Below are 22,712 nucleotides of genomic sequence, written 5' to 3'. Positions count from 1 at the left end.
ACAACCTTGAGACCGAGAAATGAAGAGCCCTGACTCCTTCTTCAAGCTCCAGGCTGGGAAAAAAGACTTTCGAACTTTTCTCGGGGTCGCTCTGACAAGCTAATGATCCCGACACCAGGACAGCTTATTCTGGAGCTGGATTAGCAGAACAGTGTTGAAATGTCAATGTTTCAGGGTGGTGCTGCAGTTTAATGCCCCGTTTCAGCAGCTGTGATGGCACAGGTAGATCCAGCCTGTGTGGTGATGGGAAGTACAGGCTAGATAACACCTTTGATGTCTTCCCTCTCATCTGCCTACTGGCCTGTGTCCCCGGGGCACACAGGGATGTGCTAAATCACTAACTACAGTATGTTGGTCAAAAAGTCTTTTTCTCCTCTCTAGTTGGGAGTGGCCAGTGTGTGGCTCTGAGCTGCCTGAGCCTTGTGAATGGTTCAAATACATTTGTCAAGGTGTATTTGGCCTGCCTTCCTGGCTGTGCTCTGAAGGGAGACAGCACAAAGTCCTCATGGAGACGCTGCTGCAATTGCCTTGGGGTTATGTAACAGTTGCTTATGCAACTTATTAACCCCGGGCCCATCCGCAGTCATGTAATGTAATGAGACCCCTTGGGAATCTCTGCTACCTCCCCTCCTAGGAGCACCTACTCCACCTGTTCTCTCCATAAGCCTCCAAAACATGAGGAGTTTTGCAGCAGTAGAAAGCTTTGGCATGCCACTTGCAAGGTTTGTAAGTATCAGAAGTGATAGTCCTGCTTTGGTGACAGCTTTCAAGTTAAAGAAATACCACAGTGTCAAACAACCCAAGATACGAAAATGTTAACTGTGACACTTTTTTGCAGAAAAGATATAAAGATGTAAAATGTAGAAGCTCTGAAGATATATGGCTGGCCAAGAGTAACAGGGATCCTCACCATCTCTGTCATGCGCATAGATAACAGGGACAAAACAGGGAGAGCTGTTCCTCAGACAGCACACAGATTATCTGCTCCTGCAGGACAGGCAATAAGATAAATACATGCTAAGCAAGCCCTCATAAGCATAATTTACTTTCTGTTGCAGTCTGTAGCTAGAAGGCAAAAGCTGTTCTGTTTTCCTTCCTATCTTGTCCTTCCTTAGTGGAAGCTATTCATCAAACTTTGATTTCTAGTTTCCAAGTGTCACTGTGAACAGCTGGGAACTAGAAAGATTCTCCTCCTGCCTGCTTTTTTCCATAAGTTCTCCAATTAGCTGCTGGTTCTGGGGCCAGACCATACTGTTTTCCTGAAGAAACTTTCAGGATGTCTTGTGAAGATTTTAAAGGGAAGGTACTTTCACAGAAATAAAGATTCTTTTGCTCCTCTCCCTCAAAACTCACTCGAGTAAGGAAGAGTTAGGACATTTTATTTTCTAATTCTTAGTAAATAGCAAGTTTTTGAGTAAAAGTGGGAGAAAAAAAGATTAATTCAATCTATTTTTCTCCTATTTTCCAGATATATCTAGCACTTCAATAAATTAATTCAGTATTTAAAATAAGTGACTATTTTGCAAGACTTTCCCTGAAACTTTGGTTTACAGCAGACAATGGTTATCTGATATTTCACCTTCAGTATGCTACCTTGTTGTTGGATAGCCGTTAATTCATACGATTTTGGCTTTTCTAAACACAGAATTGTGACACCACCAGCCCTTATTTTAAAATTAAGTACGTGGCAGATGATTCTTTGATTTCTTTTTTTTTTTTTTTTGAATTCTAGTACCCCTTCAATGGCCCAACATCAAGAATGGAGCCCTGTTTGATGAGCAGTACTCCCAGGCTGCATCCCACACCAGTGACTCCGCGCTGGCCAGAGGTCCCAGCTGCCAACTCCTGCTACACCAGCTCCTCCATGCACTCCACAAGATATGGCAATTCCAGTGACATGTATGCGCCCTTGACAACACGCAGGAATTCTGAGTACGAGCACATGCAACACTTTCCCGGCTTTGCATACATCAATGGGGAAGCCACTACAGGCTGGGCTAAATGAATGACTGCTATAAGCTGCGCCCACACACTCCCACTGTACAGGAGTTATAAAAGCTTCATGACATGTGGATGTTCTTCAAGGAAGGTGAAAATGGAAAAGATCCTGGGCAGATAAATATTTTTCCTGATATGGGCAGATTGCAGACCAGTATAACCGAATGTTCCTGTAGCTGAAAAACACTTTTCTGCTGTTCTAGACCACTTTTTGGGCCGATCGGTGCCTTTTTTAATTCTGGGACAACCCTGTGTGCTCTAAGTTTGAATGAGCCAGTTTTACCCCCTCTCTTATTGACAAACATTAATGAGTCTTACAAAAAAAAAGTACTGAAACAGGACCCATTTATAATTTGAATTAAAGACAGGAAATTTGCCCTCAGCAAAACTCCATCATCTGTTCTTTTAAGCTCTTAACGCATTCCTTAAAAACCATTCTGCCAAGTCATCACTTACTCATATCAATTCCTCTATCTGGTTCCTTAAAAGGACATGTGTTGCTGTAGGTTTCAGTTTACACCTAACTTTGTATATTGATGCACCTTTCTGTTGATCTAGTAAGTTTGATCTTTACAAAAGAGAAGAAAAGACATGTAGCATTGAATTATACACTGCCTTAAGTTGACTGTTGTTCATATTATATATGTATTTGTGTTGAGTTTGCACAATCTGGAAAAATCTAACTTCTCTGGTTAGTAATGACAAGGTAAGAAGGAACTTGGGACTGGGAAGATTTTGAATTCAGAGCCACGTATATTAAATATGATGATATGAAGCAATTATATAAAGAAAATGACAATGCAAACATGATTATTTGCTTAATTATCTATTGTCAGGTATGAAACTGTTCTCTCAATTTCTTCCCGTGGTGATAATTCTCTACACGTCTATAAAAGCAAAATTCAAAGCTGTGCCTTTGAAATTATTCTGTACTGTGTATGTGTGGAAAATGTATTGTATTTTGGGGAGAATTTTTCTTAGACATTTTCCTTCAGATTTGTAGCTATTTGTGAGTTTTTGTTAGTTTTTATTAACATAGCTTTTTCTTCTGTATTATAAAATGCACCAAGCAATTATGGTGGACCTATTACCCTATGGGTAAGAAATAAATAAATGGAAATATGACAACAGGCATTTTAGTAGTTGTTTTGTAAATAAAATCTTTGATAGCACCCAGTGTGACAATAACCATGTTTATGTCTAAAATGGACATAAGTTTTATTTGTACAGTTGTGCAAGGTATATGAGGGATTTTCACACCCAAATAAAGTTCTTGAAAGTAAATAGATGCCAGTTAAATTTACTTAAATACAAAAATTTCTACAAGCTCCAGACCTTCAAAAAATGTTAGACGTCATCATGCTTTTATTCAAGGAAGGACTTGCGAACAGGTACAATTCATGGCAAATGGGTGATGCACCTCCACTTGCCTGATGGACTGGTGATCACGACCTGCCAAGGTCCCTCCAAGGACCAGATGCCCTGCTGAGATATCTGTGGGTAGAATGGACCAGTAACTCAAGGCTGGATCTTTGGAAGGATCAGTATGGTGGCGAGCCTAAGCACCACTCAAGGGAAGCCAGAAGCACTTCTGCTCTTTTTTATAGTAAATTTTTAAACCAAAAGAAGCCTAATCCCCATTGACTGAAAAAGAGGAGAAAATGAGACTATTTTAGCATACAAATATTCCATATGCTTCCACACTTATGGGGTCAGCTTTGTTACCCCAAAGAGCTCAGGCAGATTGTTCAGGAGGGAGGAGGGATATCGGACACAGTGTGAGACCCAGAAATAATAAAACATTTCTGAATGGAGAACTGCAACATCCTGGGTGTCTTGGGAGAGGAAATTCTGACCAACAGCAGCACCACAAAGCTGCTCATAAAAAAGAGCCAAGAACATCATCAATCAAACAGGGCTTGGAAAGTCTTTTGCAAAAAAAGCCTCCATATTATTTCTCTTTTTTTTCTTTTTTAAAAAATAAATTGAAAAACTTGTGTTGATGCCTCAGGAGTGTGCACTTCCAACTGCCATTGAACTGCTTCCTGATGAGGGCTTTGAAATTCAAAGTAGCCATTCTTGGGGGGCAATGTATAGAATGGTGGAACAGAGGGCACTTCCTGCATGAGAAGAGCTGCGAAGTAAAGCAGGATGGATCCTGGGCCACTGCAGCTCAGACCCCACCACTGCAGCACAAACCATGTCAGCTTTCAGGTCACAGGCTGTGCACCTGCCTGGGGAGAGCAGCAGCCTGGGGAGAGCACCTTAACCTCCGGGTAGAATGTCTGGTGAGGGGCAAGAATGTCTTAAGTCATCTCAGTACAAACTGTCAAACCTCCTGAGTCAGCGTCTGCAGGTTGTTATTTAATTATTTTCCTTGAACATGTAAACTAAAAGTTAGGTTTTCTTGCCTAGCCATGCATTTATATGCATATGAACTAAATATGTGACTATGCAAACGTTGCTGATGAAACTTTAATGCCACATTCTGAAATATTCCGTCTCAATTGCAGTTTCTCTTCTGTTATTTTTCCTATTTTCTTCTTTCTTTCTTATCTTTCCTCCTTTTCCTATTTTTTTCTCTTTTCCTTTTCCCTTTTTCTTTTCTCTTTTTTTTTAATTTCTTGCTTACATTCTCTTTTTTCCTAACAACAAATACACATTTTTATAATGATGTGATCTTTTTCACAGGCTAAGACATATAATAAATGACAGATATATAATATATACAGCAGAACAGAAACTAATATTATACATTACAGCATAACTGACATAACACATTTAATATTTTTGAACAGATCTACACACACACACAAATGTATATATGTATGTATGCCTATAAAAATCCACTACAATTCTTCAAGATTTTTCATTACCAGGTAGAAAAAAGACTCAGAGGGGGAAGAGCAGTGAGAACTCCATTCAGTAGCATGAATCCTGTTTTTGTCAGGCTACCTCTTGCTGCAAAGGTCGCTACCCTTTGACAAAAATGGCCTCTGACCTCCCCAGCCCCACAATTCTGTTGTGACTGACCCTGAAACCCATGAAATTCAGGGGCAGACGTTGCTTTGGAAGGTTTACATAAAGCTGACTAACAGGGGAAGGGCTCGTGGTATGCACCCATCTGAAAAGGTCTGCCAGTTCTTTGGTAGAGGATGCAATTTATTCTGTCCTTCTCTTTCATTGAAATCCTAATCCTTCATATACTACATAAAGTGGAAACTAAAACACGCTGATAATGAATAACAATGTGCCTTTAAAGGGCAGTAAGAGTTTCCTAATGTTTATTTTTCAGGTTTTGGAATTAAAAAAAAATAAATAACTATGGGCAAGTAAAATGAGTGTTTTGCTGTGCTGTGAAGTAAATCTAAGCCAGTTCATACTTTTTTATAGAGTTGTAAATCTAACAAGCAAAAGACTTTTTTTATTGGGTTTCTCTCCAAAGCTCCGTTAGTTTACAGATGGATCAGACTCAGAATTAATGGCTGCACACTGGATGACTGGATTTTGTTACTCCTTGCACTCCAGTGACTGTGCTGTTCTGGATTTATATTTCAGTTCCTGTGGCAAGAAACCCCTAAGGAGGAAATTCAGGTTCTGGTTTGGTTCTGCATCTTAAACACTGCAGACAGGCACCGTCACATCTGACCCCCTCTGGGCTCTGTCCATCTGCAGATGCAACCTCCCTGGTGTTTTCCGCTATGGAACCAGTCATTTGTGAGATTAAAGGTTTCTCTTTCTCACGGATTCCTGAACTCAAGGAATAAAGATTTTGAGGAGAGACCGGCCACAGCTCTGTATGAACATATTTGGGGAGTGGGTTTTGTTAACTTCAATATATAACTCTCTGCTATCTGGACAATTAATTTCAATTACAGGGCACCTTGAGTTTGGAAATGCTGTGGATGTGCTCAGAGTGGTTTAAACACGCAGTCTTGCAAAACCTTTATAGAGACACCGTTCACCTTTGCCTGGCTCTGCCAATGCACCTTCCCCTCCTGCCACCTCCTGAACAAAACGCAAAATTTTCGTGTACCACACTGCTCTGGTGGGTTAGACTTGAGATTGGTTTTGCTGCCAGACGCTGTGGCGAAGCCCCGCTTCAGGGAACACTCACACACTTCGCCCGTGATACATAAACCTAAAAGCTTAAGAAAAAGCAGCCAGCCCTAGCTGTGGCAGCCCTTCGCCTTGTGACTGACACGGCGTGCCCAGGGCAGGTCGCAGAGAGCACACAATCGGCCAAACCTAAGAAAGAGGGAGGGAAGCGCTGGGCAGCGCCCTGTGCCGCCGTGCTTCCCGAGAGAGGGCTACCGCCGCCCTTCCCAGCGGAAACCCTGGGCGCTGTGGGCACGGACTGCAGCACCCATCGTGCCCCGCGGCAAGAAAGCACGGCACACCCCGCCGGCTGCCGCGCCGTTGAGCATGCTGGGAAATGGAGTCCTCTCTCCGCAACAGCCTGACGACAGGACGGCAGCCAATAGGAGGGCTCGGGAGTGCGCGCCGTCGGCCCCTCCAGCCAATGGCGCGCGGACGCTGCCTGGCAGTCCGGGCGGCTTCCGCGGAGCGTAGGGCGCGTCAGGGGCCGCGGGTTGTGGTGCGCGGGCGGGGCGCGGCCGCTGCCGGCGGCGCCGGACGGGACGGGACGGTCGGGCATGGAGCGGGGCGCCGAGCCGGGCCCGGAGCTGGGCGCGGTGCTGGAGGCCGTGGAGGGGCGCGGCGGCGGTGGCGCCGAGGCGGTGGAGCGCGTCCTGGCGTGGTACAACGAGGAGGTAACGGGTTCCATCCCCCTCCCCTCTGCGCCGCTCCCCCGGCGCTGTTGCCGCCCCGCCCCGCGCGCCATCGGCAGAGCCGCCAGCATCGTCCTGGACCTCGCGGGCTGGCGTCTGCAGCGGGTCCCCAGCGCTCACCGCTCTACCGCCATGGCCCCCGCCCCTCAGAGCCCCTGCCCGGCGCAGCTTCCCGCCCCTCCCGTGCGCTCCCCGCTCGCAGGCCGTGCCGGGCCCCGCGGCGCTGCTGGGGCGGAGAGCCGGGGCAGTGGCTGGAGGAAAGCAGACTTCCAGGGGAGCCCAAAGCCCATTGCCGGGCTCGGGCCCCGGCACGTTCGCTCTTGCGTTCTGCGCGCCCAGTGGGTATAGTGTGGGTTATCGGTGATCGGCTGTAAAAGGAGCTGTTCGATAGCGTTCATTTGCGTCACAAGTCTTTTAACCTGCGTACACCGCTAGGCAGGGGCCGGACAGAAGAACACTGAGGTCTCTCGGTACCTGCCCACCTGCCCGAGGTGCTGCCCTTTGTGGGGAACGGAGAGCGCTTCCCATCGCCTGGACAGCGGCCGTGTCAGTGTGCGGGGAATGTGTGTGAAATGGGCTGACAGACCCCGCTTCATTTTTCCGTGTTTCTGGCCAAGCAAAGCGAAAGGGGGAGACAGCTTAGAGCAGGTTGAGCTTTTAATGCTGGCAAGTATGAACAAGTAGTAAGGGTCTGCTGCTTTTGTAGTCTGATGTGGGTATGTTCAGACAAGAAGTGAAGGTGTTTCCTGTTGATATAGGGAGGTGAAAATCAGAGTGAAAATACATGTTGGGTTAATCTTTTATTAACCCCTCCCCCCCCTTCTGATAGGGGCATTTTGACACTTAGATTGTAGTAGAGCAGCACAGTCCATTCTGAAAGATTATGTCTCAACCCTTCAGGTGGCTGTCCTTTGTATATGTGCTTGTGTGAGTGGTACACAAGTCTCTAAAGCTGGTGCTGACTCGGGGTTTGGCTTTGGCTGTAATTTATATGCAGTCATGTTGAACTAATTATTGACTAAAATTTAGGAATCTGTTTCAGGAACGAACATTCAGATCTTTAGTTAAAGTTTCATTAAATCACTTTGTGATTAGGGGAGAAGCCAAATGAACATGGGTATGATGTGGGTATTCATCCTCCAAGAGGTGTCTTGAAATTTGCTATCTTAAGTGCAACATATTTTACACCTAACAATGGCAGTAACTGATTTCTTCACTCAAACTTGAGCTTGTAGAAGAACCTTGAGTCTTGACATAGGCTGCCTTTGTCTGGGTGAAATTCAAAGGTAGAGATTGATGCACCTGGAGGGAACTCGGTCTGAAGGATGGGTAGATCAGGAGTTCATGGACACATCTGTTTTAACTTTCTCACCTCTGAGGTACAGAGGAAGGATTCTGATTGAAGGAACCTTTTGTTTCTGTCCTTACTCCTCAAAGTGACCCCGTGTTAAATGTGTTCTGTCAGAAAGGATGCACAAGCATAGTTTCTTAATTTTGCTGCACTGGATTTTACGCCTTCTCAGCAGCTTTCCCAGGTGAATTGTTTAGGCTTGAGTAGAATCGTCAAGGACACAGTTGAGAGCTCATGCACCTTGTGTTCTGACATTTCAAGTATTTGCATGAAGTCTTGGAGTTAAGTGTGTACCTAAATACTTCTTTTGGAGTAGGTGAGAAACTTTAATGCTGTCTCAGTATGACATTGCCCTTACTGCATTTCTTGTTCAGACTTTTTAATCGTATTTCCTTCATCTCTTTTTTTTGTACACTTTGTTACTGACACTTTGTCTATGGGCCAGCAAAGACTGGGCAGAGTAGTCCAGGTTCCAGAGCTTTAGGTTTCCCTAGTTTTTTTTTCCAAATAACAAATGAAATATGGTTTAATTGAAAAGAAAGGATGGATCAAGTGTGGTTCCAAAGTGCAAGTGCCCATAGAATAACCATGATGAGAGAAATTAATATGTGTGTTGGTGCTTCTCTGTGCTGTAATATTTGCAGTGATTATTCCAAATCTCGTTGCTTTACTGGTTAGGCTTGTTCTCACAACATTGCTTTTGTAAACTTGCTGAAATGTTCATGTGCAAACATAAAGGTTGCATTCTCTTGGTTGATTGCTCATCATTCAGTGCTCACCTGTCTTTGAGGCCAGCATGTTGCTGAACTCCTGTTGTCTAGCTGGGAGCTCTGTAAGAGAGAGGAAGGGGATTATTTGTCTCTTATTGAGAGAGGAGGAGAATGATTTTCTTAACATCCTCAAGGCTCTAATTGATGTTGGTGACCTTTCTGTGTCATTGTGAGCTTGGGTCATGAAAGGTAAGAAGGCCCATGAATGTGCTATGGAAAGTCACTTTTGTTTTCAGTCGCTTGCATGGTGTAGCAAGTTGCATGTTAGATATAGAAATTGATATTTTAATTTTTTGGAAGCTGTTAGTCATGTTATAATAATCATGCTTGATCATTTATATTGGAAGTTTTAAAATGTTAAGAGAAATGTCTGGTATTAGTGCTGTTTTCTTTGTCTGATGAGTAATATTTCCCTAATAGCATTCTTCTATGCTAACATGTGTGCTGACATGGAACTAGGCCTGACTGCTGTTTGAAGTGTTTAATAAAAAATAAGGACTTGTAGTTAGACCATGTCTACCTTTTGTTTAACTATACCAGAGAAACAAATACCTTGGTAAGGTGTTTTGGAAGCTGCCAGAACACAGAAACTCGTAGTTTTTGTAGCAAGGCTTATTTGATTTGTAGTACTTGTTTTCTGGGCAAGATGATGCCATGGTGGTTCTGGTTTGGAACACTCAGAGCAGTCAAAAGCTTGTGAGCAAGATCTGTTTGGGGAAGAATCTGGGTAATGAGGTATGTGTGAAAAACAAGGCAATCTCTCTCATTTTTCACCCTGTTAAGTGCCATGTGTGAGGTAGTTGACTCACATCCCACAGGTAAAAGCTTGCTCTGCACCAGTAGTACTTGTGAAACTCTTCATTGGAGGCACTTAGTGATGCTTTTGCTGTTGGGGAGGATGGGAAGAGGAGGGCATGGTTGTAGCCTCATTATCTGAGGCTTAGTTTAACCAGAGCCCTGGAGTTTTGAATAGTTTTGCAGTTATTACATCCTCTGCAGCTGCTGTGCATGTAACAAACACAAACTCTTGTCTTTGCTTACAGAATCGGGCCACTTTCAGGTTTGACCCTGCAGATGAAGACAAAAGAAAGGTGAGTAAAATAGGCTGTAGAGCTGCATACCTCAAGGAAGAAGTTAAGAATAAAGGCAGTCTCTGAACTTAGATGCCATTGTGAAATGGTGCAAGCAGTGAGTATAAAGTTATAATTTAATTGTTGCTTCTTCAGTCCAAGAGACATGAAAACTACATATTCCCTTTTTTCTCTGAAATTCCCCTAGCAAGGCTCCCAGTGTTGAATGAAAGTAGTTACAGAAAAGCCTATAAATGATTTTGCTGGGTATGGATTTGAGATGAGGTGGAAGAATAAATGTAAAGATACTCTTCTATATCTACTGAGGTAAAATTTTGCTGTAGATTTTTCAATTTTCTCTCTTCTCAGCAGGTAACAATATGACAGATATATTTCTTATCTATGTGAGATGCTTAAAGAACACTAGGGATTAAGATGAAGGGATAAGTAAAGAAGAAAACTGTTAAGCTATAAGGAAGACAGGGTTGCAGAAGCCTGTTATTCCAAAGGTGCTGTAATCAGTGAGATGTGGTACATGCATCAGGTGTCAAAGCTGGGAAATGTGAATTGAGCTGTCCAGGTGTGGGAGGGCTTAGCACATCCCTTGGGATCCATTCACAGCCTCGCATTTAAAGCTTGGACATGGAATTATTTTTTCCTGTTGTTATTTTTAGGGAGTAAGATGTAGTACAAAGCCCTTTCTTTCTGTTGTGTAATTAGCTTTGAGGCTGATTTGCATATTTATTCAGAAAACGTTCATTAGTGAATGAGGCTGTATCTTTCTGCTATTTCTGGAATAAACTCAAAGCTTGAAATCAGAATTGCAAGATTCCTACAAGGATAGCTTGTCTGAAATTGGACACACATTGTTTCATTCCATGATCTTATGCTAAATCTAAATATTTTAAGGTGTTATTTTTTTCTTTTTTCTGGTAGAAATGGGTGGGATGATAAGTCTGCCAGTCTTTTGCATTTGCAAACCCATCAGTTGTTTGTACTGTAATCTTCAGTTGCAATTCCTTGTTACACAGAGAATCAAAGACCTCTTAGCTTTGCTTTATCTATGGCTTTGCTGGAAGCTGACACTCAGTGATGTGGTGATGCACTCTGTGTGTGTCCCTTCTGATCTGTAGAAGAGCTCACCTGGGATCTGGACTTGGTGCTTGCCTCTGTTCCCTCACCATCCCTCCCATCCCTTTTTACACTGTGCTTGAGTGAATGTCTAGTCTGAAAAATTGATTGCCAGCTGCAGAACACAGGAAAGGACAAGAGAGCAGAGGCCAAATAGGCAAAAGCCAAATAAAGACAATGAGTTTGGAGAGGTGAATGTAAGTTACATAGTATGAGGATTTTTTTTTTTAAGCAACCCATACACACCAGTGACATGCTGAAAATACAAAAGATAGAAAGGCCAAAACTATGGCTTGACTAGAAGCTGGTTAATTGGACTGAGTAAATTGTTCTGCAGTGATATATGACTACCAAGGCATGATGGTTTTAGGCTGTAACCTAACTAAATCTGCAGTGAGTTTGTGATAATGAATTCCAGGAGAAAAGTAGGTTGTGTCCTCCAGAAGACAGGAAGGGAGGTAATGCTATCAAGTTTGTCTATCTGAACATAGCCACAGGACTGTAATACATCTCAGGGTGATACAACCTCGAGATTGTAATGTAAGCTGTCCTTGTATTTGTCCTGGTTGTTTAATGATGTATGTGTCTGCCTTGGCCTATCTGTGGTGAGTGTTCTGGATATAAATCAGATGGCAATCTGTGTTGTACTCTAAGATACACTCAGATACCAGGCACATCAAGTCAGTGCCAATCCTTCTTAACTTGTTATATACTAAAAAAAAATAAGAATTTATGGAAGCCAGTTTTCAGTTTCCTTGTGTAAACAGTATTGCCAACCAGAAGTAAATGTGTTCTGGAATAGCAGCTGAAATAAAGGCAGTGGTGTTGTTTCTGAGGAGTTTAATGAGCACTTAGAAATCTGAAGTATTTGTCTCAAGCAGTCAAGAAGTTTTTGACAGTGTTCTGCTGGAAAAAGTTGAGTGTCCAGAACTGCAACACTTCACAGCAGCGTGGCATGGTTGAGACAAACAGTTGGTCTGCTCTGGAATCCACTCCAGAAAAGGGATATCTATTAACTTGACCAGGCAGTCACCTTGGAGAGAGTTGTCAGGTGTAGTGTCTCCCTTTCTCTGGCAGAGAAGGTGCTTCAGCTCGAGCTCACATGCTAATACAAAAAGGAAAGGGTTTTTTGGACCACTTGATCTTTATTTAATAGCTTTGCTCTCCATTATTTATACTTTGTTGGGGCCAAATACTGCTTCTGAAGTAGCAACACGTTTGTGCTCTTTACAGACTTCAGATGGCAATAAAATTACAGTACTGTTTGTGCCCTGGAAATGTCTCAGCACTGATTGCCTGGCTGGTCATAGCCTTCCACAGCTGGAAGTAGTCATGGCACCATTTGCTGTGATATAACAGATGAAGTAAATCTGTCCAAGATGGCAAGTAGGGCTTTTTAATTTGGATGAAGGCACTGAGTTTGCAAGAGGAAGGGGAAAAAAGGGAAGCAGTAGCCAAATGTAAGAATATGACTTACAAGCCATATTCTTACCTGACATGACTGCACTATTTCCTCTTCAGCTCCATACCTTTCTGTCTGCTTCACCTCTTAGTGTACTTGCAGCATCAGGTTTCTGCTCTGTTAGGTCCAGCTTACTGTGTTGGGTCTCTTAATAGAAATCTTCAGAATTTGTGATCAGTGTTCTTGAGTTATTGTCTGGGTTTGATTTGAACATGATGGATCTAAAATTCAATGGGAAGAAAATCACCGAAAACAGTGTTTTCCCCTTGCATCACTGAGTGTTTTCAAGGTGTTGAAATAGCTGGTGGTAAATCATACCAAATGTATGTGGGGATTTCTCTACCAGTTAAATTAATGATGTGGGGAGATTCTCTAAGTCTCTGTACAGTACCATGTTTTAACTCTGGAAGGAGTGAAGTGTGTTGATGGAGAGAGATGCTGTCACACTCTCAATCTTAGAAGAACCTCATTCTTAAGTTAGTGCTGTTGATGCGGTGATGTTTCAGGGAGGTCTGAAGGTTCCTGCAGCCACCAAGGTACAGTTTTTCTCTTCCCAGTAAATATGGGGTAAGCTTTTAAAGTCTGTTAGTGAGTGTCCTGTAACAATATTAAGCTCAAGTTCTCCTGTGGGCACACTGTGTGGTATTTTAGTTGCTGTTGTTACTGTTCTGACTTCTCCAAAACCCCTTAAGGGAGTACCAGTCTGTAAGAGGAAAAAGTACTAAGTATCCTGCATTAATACTGAGCATTTGTTCTAATTCCCTCTGGTCCTGCCCATTCCCATCCAGCATTTTTTAGCTTTTACTGAAACCTCTTAAGGTTCATGAAACCCATCTCTCCTTTTAACATCCTTTCACCATGGGATTACAGAAGATAAAAGGGTTCTCCCTCTCCCTGTCCAGTGAGGTGAGCAGGGGCTGCTGTGAGTGCAGCTACACAGGATTGAACCTTTCTGTGACTCTGAAGCAAGTGCTTAATCCACCAGTTCTGACAACCGGGATTGCTCAGGGTGCTCCTCACCTCACCTGCAGAACTGTCCTGCTCTCATGTGTTCAGACCTTCAGCTTGGCTCTGTGCCATGTCAGAGCTGGCAGGCTCCTGCCAAACAGCCAACTTCCCACTGTCAGTGCAGGCTCAACAATGAAGTGCTCAAAATAAAGCAGGCTGAATCCTCAAGGAATGCAAGTATACACCTTCCCACCCACATCTGTCCACAAAGACTAGGCAAAAATTTGGCACAGTCTTCTCAGGAGAGGTTATCTAATTGTCCTGTTATTCAGCACAGTTGATGATATATGTTGTGTAAATGTTGTCTTGACTTGCAGAGAAATGAAAGTTGTAACTAATATTTCAAATATTCTTGGGTTTACTTTCTCATTGTCATGGATGCTTTGCTCGGAAGCATTAATAGACATTAAAACACAGAAACTGAAGAGTTGTGCTCTCCTTTCCATCCCCTCCCCTCACCCCAGCCTAATCAGCCTGTGAACAAAGATAGTGGAAGATACTGGAAGTATTTGGCCCAAAGTCACAAAGCAGGCCTGTGGCTGAGCAAGGGAGAAAACACACATCTCATGTCTCAGGAGAGATCTTTTTCTACTGGGCTGTTTTGCTTCTTAGCATCGTGGCTTTACACTGTCAAGATAAAGGACCAAAATAGGTTAATAGTTTATTTGTCAAAACAGGATGACAAATGGGTTTTTCTGGCCTTCCTGTTTTGATACAAGATTTAATACTACAGCCAAGACAAAAGGAATGGTGTGCATTGTTCTGTGTTAGTATTAGCAGAAAAGCTGAGAAATCTTGAATTTCAGAGAAATGAATGGATTTTACAATAAAAAAATGTTAAAACTAGAGTTTTTGAAAAAGTATATGAAAAACATTGCTTGCTGTAGCATGATTGATGAAAGTCAAAATATTATCTGGATGTTGAAAGGATAGAACACCAAACAAAGAAATGTGAAAATCTTGCAGTGACCTAAAGGGTAGCAAACAAAGGCCCTGAAACTGGAACAGTCATCATATGTGTTGTGAAAGGGGGAGGTTCCTTCCAGTCTGAATTTTCACTTGCTTTCATTTCCAACCATATAAATGAAATCTGTGCCCTTTAGCTTATGCCATGCTAATGGTCTACAGGGTGGTAGAAAGAGCACCACCTAGAGAAAATGAAAAGCATGATAATGTTGTTGTGGTCACATCTCTTCCTATTTCTCTTATCTCTGTGCATCATTTCCCTTGTACCATCAAGGCCAAAACAGAAAATGTGCTGTATGGCATTTGGTTTTAATTGTCTCTGAGGCAGTTTCCTATTAGGGTGAATCTTTCCGTGGATAGCTCTGCAATTATAATCAGATACTCTAGCTTTTCCTGAGCTGCTGATGGCTCTTAGGATCAGCCTACAGTGGTTCACTGTCACAGATGCCCTGATTGCTGCTTCCTCTAAAATCACTCTTGATGGCTGACTGGATTTTAACTCCAGAGAACTTTGTCAGCAGTTAAGTTGTAATCAGGTTGCTAAATCTCTTAAAAAAAAGATTTTATATCTATCTTTAGTACAACTATTCAGAGTTAAGACTCTTCTGGTGCTGCATTTCACTATGATTTGAAGCCAAAGAGATGATTTTATATTTTTAATTAAATTGCATGTCATTTACTGTATGGAGGGAAGGTTAGACTTCCACCTCTCGCAGAAGGTCAGCAGGAGGTTATTGCCCTTTGGCATCCCTCCTGCAGTGCTTTTGACATTTTCCAGTGACACTTTCATAACAGCAGGTGGGTAAAATTATGGGGAAAAAAATTAAGTCAGAATTTGAGCAGCTTGGTCTCTGTGTAATCAAATAAGTTTCAGAATTTGGATAAATTGTTACAGACCACCTTGTGGCAGCTGTTACCAACAAGGAAGACAATAACTGCTAAGTCTAGTTGAAAAGTGCTTAAACACAGAATAAACTAGGATTTTTCTGGAGTTCTGTGAACTGTCTGTTCAGTTGTGTGCTATTCCTCAAAACCAAACAGACTCCACACTTCAGCTTGCAAAGCAGACTTAACTGTATGCAAAACTCTCAGCAGTAGAAAGTGAATTCTTGTAAGAAGTTGAGCTGTAACTAGGTAATTTGACTGTGGATCTAGACTGGGCATTTTTTGTTTTGGGCATTTTAAAAAACACTTCAAAGCTGCCACCTTCAGAAACATTTGGTGCAGGTCTGGCATACAGTGCTTTAATCAGGGAGTTGTGTGGTTCTGTGTGAGCAGCTCTAGGTTAATGGTGAGGAACTCTGTCCTTATGTGCCTTTTTCCAGCCACAGTAAGTACCTGTATGCCTGTACAGTTGGTCACATGTGGGATTTTTAGTACTGTAGTGTCTCTAATATTCTGATAAAAGATTTCTCATGTTGCATATGTGATGAGAGGTGGGGCTTATTCCTTGTTTTCAGGCTCTTACTGGATTGTCCAGTCAGGGCTGTGGAAACACAGTCAGGGTCTTGGTTGTCTGGGTGGTGCTTTTGGATGGGCTTCACCCCAGGACAAGCATTGTAGAAATCATGTTGTGAGTTCCTGCTGTTTGACTTTGTTTGCACATTTTCTTTTAATGTTGTTTGAAGTTAAAAGAAAACAAGTTTAAGTCTTTGGTTGTTTGCTCCCATATTCTTCTGGAGTGTCTGTTCTAGATGTGCTTTAGATTTAATGTTTGTTCTTGATTTTGTTCATTTTTTTATTTTGACTTTAATTGTAAATCATCACAGTAGTAATACTGGCTTACATGTCCTAAGTGGAAACTTTGTTTTGAACTTTGTATCAGGGTCATGGGCTTCAGTGCTCCTCACCTTTTTGTTGTGGCGGTGATAATGAAAGTGGAATTCAGAGACCATTCACCAAGCACCATTTTATACTTTACTAGTATTCCTGTGCTTTTTGTAATGATTTTTTTGACACAGACTGCCTGAGGTCACAATATGAATTTTGGGTCCTAAGTAGACTTCTGCTTTAGGGCTCTTCCACTCAGTGGCTGCTCTGGCTTCTTCAGTAATTTATTCATGTTGATGGTCAAGACACCACACTGAGGAGGAGAGGAGCATGGAGAAACTGTGTCCTAGGAGGTACAGTGCAGTTTCTGTTGTATCGGGAATTTCTTTGTGACTATACTTCTGACACTAGGACCCATGAGTAGTTGTGTTGAGCATAAGGCATAAAATCCCACTGGAGTCCTCTCACATCAAGCAATCCTTTCTGGCCTCTCTTTTCTCCCCTTTGATTGATTGACTGTCCATTTCTGTCTTATAAAAGGTAATGCTTCTGTAATTCTGATGTTACAGTTCTCACCTGCAGATTATTGGAGTGCTGTATTTTCCCATGCTGCATTTATGTGATTATTTACCCCTGCAGTCCTGTTGGTATAAGGAATCTGTGAACTATTTTGACATCAAGAACAATCTGTGTTGATAAAGCTGCTTTGGTAGAACTGCTCCAGTCTGCCTTCAAGGAAAACTGCATTGTGTTTCTGTGTCAGAGGTGTTATTTCTTAGAGTCATACTTAAAATGGGAGAAGTCTGTGGATTAGGTTGAAGAGGTCACATAAATTACAGCTGTTACATGGGAGTACTAATCCTTGTATGTTAAATAGCAGTTATTTTGGTTTCTTTTTCTCCCAGCCTCCTGACTGAAACACCCTTGACTTAAAAATTCTGCAGGTGCTGTAGGTGTGACTGTTGTACTTTGACATATTTTTGCTTTCACTTCTCTTTAACTTTGTTATTCTTCTGGATGTTTTAGTCCTGATACTGTAACTGGCAGTGGTGGGTAATAGCTGCCATTTTGGCTTAATGCTTCTGCAAATGTTGATGTATTTGGATTGTGTCCATGAGATAACTGCATTTGGTGCTTTCTGGAGGCCTTTGGTAACAGTACATATTTTGAAGTGCTAATACGGAATACCTAGTTTCTCAAGTGAGATAAAATGTCAAAAGTTATATGGAAGCTTAGCAAAGTAGTTTCTTATTGCCACCAGTATTTTGACACTGAAACTGTCCCCTTTTTCTTTGTTGTGTTTGCCTAGAAACTGTGTGAAGGAATTCTAAACATCCTTGAAAAAGACACAAAGACTTCATGTCAAGTTGCCTGTCTGGAGGCCCTCCGGATTCTCTCCCGGGACAAGAAGGTTTTAGTGCCTGTAACCACAAAGAGGAACATGCAGATCCTTATGAAGCTAGCAAAGCTGGACACTGTGGAAGATCCACTGGAGAGAGTATCTGAATTTCCTGTGATAGTAGAAGCCTTAAAATGCCTCTGTAACATAATTTTTAATAGTTCAGTTGCACAGAAGCTCAGTTTGGAACTGAATCTTGCAGCAATGCTCTGCAATCTTCTGCAGAAATGTAAGGACCGGCAGCTTGTTGATGACATTAAATGCTTTGATTTGCGTCTCCTCTTCCTCTTGTCGCTTCTGCACACAGATATTAGAGCACAGCTGCGTCAGGAGCTACAAGGGGTGCAGGTTTTGACTCAGGCTTTGGAGAGTTCCCTGAGTGTAAGATGGACAGAGGAATATAAGGCAGCAGAAGATCGTGACAGGCTTCCTCTATCTTTGCAAGAGACAGATTGTGCCATTGAGGCACTAAAGGCTCTATTTAATGTAACACTTGACAGCTGGAATGTCCACAGCAAGGTAAGGCTTGGCTGAAGTGCTTTTTTCAGTTGATTTTGTTTAGCCTGCAAGAACCAACGGGTAGATACACAGGCGGCAGTTGTTGTTCCTGCTACAACTTGGGCAGAAAATTTTATTCATACATTTTCTGTGTATTAGGAGAACTGCTTGGCTTGCCTAATGCAAGTTTAAACTGTATGTTTTCGGATACAAAAATGCAAAAAATACTATTTCATAAAAGTCTTAGATTTCCAAAAGAAAATAAATGTTGTTCACTAATAATTAGCTGGCCAGGAAAAACTTCTTTATCTAAGTGTACCAGATGGCTGCATCTTTGGAGCTTGTGGACTATGGCAAAAGGGCAATAGATAGAACGGAGGGAACTTCTCTGTTGCATGATAAGTACATCAACTCTCATTTTTAACAAATAACTCTGATGAAAGAGTGCTACTGTTGTTAATATCTGTGTCCCATCCTCCCAACACCAGCTTTGGACTTCATCATTATCTTTTAAAGGTGGGATCAAGTACAAGAACAAAATACACTTTGATTGTTATGTCTTATGAATAAGGTTTATCTTGGTTTGTTTTCGTTCTTATGTCAGATCTTTTTTTTTTTCCTTAGATAAATATGCTTCCTATGTGTTATAAACAGAAATTACAAGGGTAACTTTTCTGAATAACCTGAGTCTGTGCTAAAGCAGGAGAATTATATAGGAAACCTTTCTTTTTAGTCTACATCATAGTCTCTAGAACAGTGTTATTTACTTTCCATTGGACATGGTAAATATGAAGCATATAAAGCTGATCAAAATTCGATCAAAATTCTACATTAGTTAACATTTGCAAATAATTGTTCTTTTTAGTGCTTTGGACTAAACAGCAAATCAGATATTAATTATAACTTTAAGGAATGTAAAACTTGAGCAAAGTTGGAAGTTTATTCTTTGCTTTAATGTCTCAAGGATATGCTGAATAAGAAATCCTGAAATTTAAGATTAAGTTATGGAGGGATCAGAGAAGCTACTATTTGAGTTTCAAGGAAATATAAAGAAAGTGAGGTTTCTTTCTTCTGTTTATATTTCTGATTTAGACCCTTATTAAAAGTATCTTTAACTTTGTCAAAGTTCTTCGTATAGACAGGTGATTGTTCAGGAGGTAAAAAAGCATGTAACACAGTTATATGGAAAGTTGGAAAAAGAAACTGTTCACCTCTTGAGAGATAAACTCATGATACCTGGAAGTTGGTTTACTCTTAAAACATACTGAATCTGGAGAGGTGTAAAGCCCAGCTCACTGTCTTTTCGTCCTTAATATCCCAAAAATGCATGTAGCTTTTTTTTTTTTTTAATGAGAAGCTTATTTGCATTTTGAGATAAAGCTTAGATAATAACTCTTAACTAGAAATTCCTAAAAGCGGAGAACTTTTAAATTAAAGAACTTTTTAGTGGCTGTTAGCCAGATATGTTAGGTGACATTCTACTTAGTGAATATTCCAGTGGTAGTTTTAATGATCTGGGAGAGGAGTGAAAGGCATGCTAATGAAGTGGGCTGAAGAGGCAGAATTTGAAGAAATTCCAAACAGCAGAACACATGGAAAATAAAAGGAGAGCAGAGAGGTTGGGCATGTGGGTGAAAGCTAAACAAGATCTATCCTAATGTGGAGAGAACCATTTGAAACACCAATATTTAATGACTGGAGATAGTTTCAAAGTTGCAAGGCCAGACAAGATCTGCAGATGGCAGATTTTGATGCTGATCCTTCAAAAGATGCATTGGGTGCTTTGTGCCAGGTCAAACACTGCAGAACATACACAGATGCCCAGAAGAGCTGTTGAAAAAGGGTGAGGACAATGACACAGAGTTAAAAGGTTGCAGTTACTGGTGTGCTATTGGCATGGCTGCTGTCTGGTGGGAGATTGGAAGGGGGGATTGCTTGGAGAGAGGAAAAGGTAGGGCAAGTAAGGTTGCTGAGAAGTTATTAATGGAATGGAGGAAAGGAATCAGGGGAATTAGAAAAAAGAGACAGACTAGGTGGAGGGAATGAAACCTGGCAAAAGGCCTAAATGAGGAGAAGACAAATTAAGTGAAGAAAATGCATAATCTAAATGGATGAAGAGGTGGCCTGGTGTAAGTACAGGAAGTAGAGTGGTGTGTTAGGAATAGTGGTATGGAATTGAGCAAACACTTGGAACTGGGTTTTCTACTAATGAAGGCTGGTTTAACTGGAAAAACCTCAGTGAGTTTTACAAGGCCTGACTTTTGAAAAAGTCAGCTTATGAGAGTTATGTAGCATTAAGCATTCAGTGAAACAAAGGTAGAGTCCTTTTATTGATAGGGATGGATGTTATGATCTAATAGGTGTTTTCCATCTTTAACTTTTATTATTCTAGTGACCTGAAAGCCTTACTTGCAATCTTCAAAATGAAAAAATATCTTCATAATTTATATTTATATAGAATGAATCTCATCAATTTCGTTACATGGCTGCCATCCTTCGACACTGCTTATTAACCACGGGCCCTACTGAAGAAAAAACTGAAGAGTTGCACAGGTTGGTAGAATTGCAGAACTAATCTATGTTAAAAGGTTTTTATTTGGTTGGTTTTTCTAAATAGAAATTACTTTGCCTAAAATCTAAAGTAGAAATCTGAGAACAATGAAAACTTCATTTATTTTGAGGTAGTACTGTTAATCTTTTTTTGATGAAGGCTGTTTTCCTCAAACATTGTTTAAGCATATCCAGTTTTCCAGAGAGAAGGTGGCTGGCAGGATTGTTATCTTCTGTCACTGATAACAAAGCTCACCTTTTTTAAATTTTGGTTTTATGTTCACGTGTGTGTATCTGAGGATGAAAATACATATGAAAGTTGTAAGTGTAGTTAAAATTGAAGTGGAATGCAACTTCTGTTGTTTTGCACAGAAACTAATGGAAACACTACGTTTTGAGATTTCTGTATGTAAGTTTTGCAATTCTGATGGATTGGGGTGGAAGTAACAAGTTGATATTTTATCCCAATAGTTCTATGCTGCTTTATTGGAAGTACCAATGATTTTCCTTGGTAATAATATTTTTTTTTCAAAGATAAGTGAATCACACAGTTTTTGGTGTGTGGTTTGTTGGTTTTTTTCTTCCTCGGTCCTGCACCCAACTGTTGTGTATTGGCAGCCAATAATTCAATCAAAATTCAGATTATTTATTATTTGTGGTGAGGTGGTGGGTCTTGTTTAGTGTTACTGTTCTTTCTCTATGACACCCTTATTTTTACCAAGTAGGTCAGCTGTTCACTGGGCCTGACAGTACAGTAGCTTCCCTCAGCACTGAAATGTTGCCATTTTCTTCTTCAGAAATGTCTGCATATCTGACTGTAGGATCTTCAGAAGGTCTGCTGAGCCAGTCTCTAGGAAGAAGGATGCAGCTTTTCATACCCAGCAATCTTGAAAGTGTTAAATGACCTTGATTAAAGTCTTGGAAAGCTCTTAGAGATCAACAGTCTTAGGAGGTCAACACTAAAATCCTGCTAGAGAGCCCTTCTCAGTTGGTGCAGACTAGTTTGGAATAATTTAGAATACTGCTGCAGTAGTTGCTATGACTGAAGTTGTGTCCTGAAGGGCAGTTAGTGTTTTCTCTTTGCTGCTGCTTATGGTGGGTGCTTTGTGCTCTCAGCCTCCTTTAAGGGAGGGACTGGCAGGAATAAAATCCCTGCTGCTGGGAGAATTTAAAAGTTTTGGATAAAATCAACAATTGTGAGCGAGTTATAAGAACTATTATACAGCTGATGCTCTTCCCAAGATCTGTTCCCTTGTCCAGAAATCTGACTAGTCTGATCACACTGTTAAATATATTGCCCTGTAAAATTTAATTGTCATGTGCTATTGCAAAAGGATGCAAGTTATGCAGGTCCTTTTGGTTTTAAATTTTGCACACACTTGCAGCTGAGATCCAGAAAGAGCTTTACATAAATAAGCAGGCAGCTGTGAAGATGATGTTGGTGTGATTTCTGGCCTTGTTTTTTCAGTGTCAAGGGAGATTTTTTGTAGCAGTGCTGCCCACATGGGCCTTATGGAGACACCAAGTCAAAGCAAAGGTTCTCCGTAATTCTGAAGGGGGGAAGCACAAAATAAATAAGGACACACATCACTGCCTTGTATCAAGGCAGCTGTTCCCCCTTCTCCAGCAGAGATTCAGTGTAACACTGCATTAGTCTTTCTGCTATGCTGAGATAACAGCTTTGTCCCTCAGTTAGCAAACTGTAGCTGGTTAAGTTAGCTGAAGAGTAAAGAATGCAAGTATAGCATCATTGCTTGTGGTATTCAATCTTGATTTGTGTGCTGCAAGAGCACTGTGCAGGATTTGACTGCTGCAATTCAAATATTTCAGCCTTTTTGCTGAACCTGAGATGTGTCTTTGAATGCTGCAAGGATGCAATGAAAGAATAATTGAATACACCCTTCCACCAAGACTGTTCATCAGAGCTCTGGAATAGAAAAGCTATACTC

At 41.4% G+C, this 22,712-nt stretch overlaps 2 protein-coding genes across 5 annotated transcripts in view; both read left to right on the top strand.

Annotated features, from left to right (window-relative positions):
- The window catches only part of RFX4 (regulatory factor X4), an 88,462-nt gene extending 85,332 nt beyond the window's left edge, over positions 1-3,130 (top strand). For all 4 annotated transcript variants that reach the window (XM_064702527.1, XM_064702528.1, XM_064702526.1 and 1 more), the window contains one exon: positions 1,733-3,130. In XM_064702527.1, coding sequence (XP_064558597.1) covers positions 1,733-2,005 — 273 coding nt within the window. In that variant the 3' untranslated portion in view covers positions 2,006-3,130. The remainder of the gene's footprint in view (positions 1-1,732) is intronic.
- A 3,451-nt stretch (positions 3,131-6,581) lies between these two features.
- The window catches only part of RIC8B (RIC8 guanine nucleotide exchange factor B), a 32,069-nt gene continuing 15,938 nt past the window's right edge, over positions 6,582-22,712 (top strand). Inside the window, exons 1-4 of the mRNA XM_064702524.1 lie at positions 6,582-6,770; positions 9,953-10,000; positions 17,626-18,234; positions 20,672-20,766. Of these exons, the coding sequence (XP_064558594.1) occupies positions 6,654-6,770; positions 9,953-10,000; positions 17,626-18,234; positions 20,672-20,766 (869 nt within the window). The 5' untranslated portion in view covers positions 6,582-6,653. The remainder of the gene's footprint in view (positions 6,771-9,952; positions 10,001-17,625; positions 18,235-20,671; positions 20,767-22,712) is intronic.

The sequence above is a fragment of the Zonotrichia leucophrys genome, chromosome 1A (assembly GCF_028769735.1).
Source record: "Zonotrichia leucophrys gambelii isolate GWCS_2022_RI chromosome 1A, RI_Zleu_2.0, whole genome shotgun sequence".
NCBI classification, from domain to species: Eukaryota; Metazoa; Chordata; class Aves; order Passeriformes; family Passerellidae; genus Zonotrichia; species Zonotrichia leucophrys.
The sequence above is the reverse complement of the archived record's forward strand: the minus strand, read 5'-3'. Positions and strand labels throughout refer to the sequence as shown.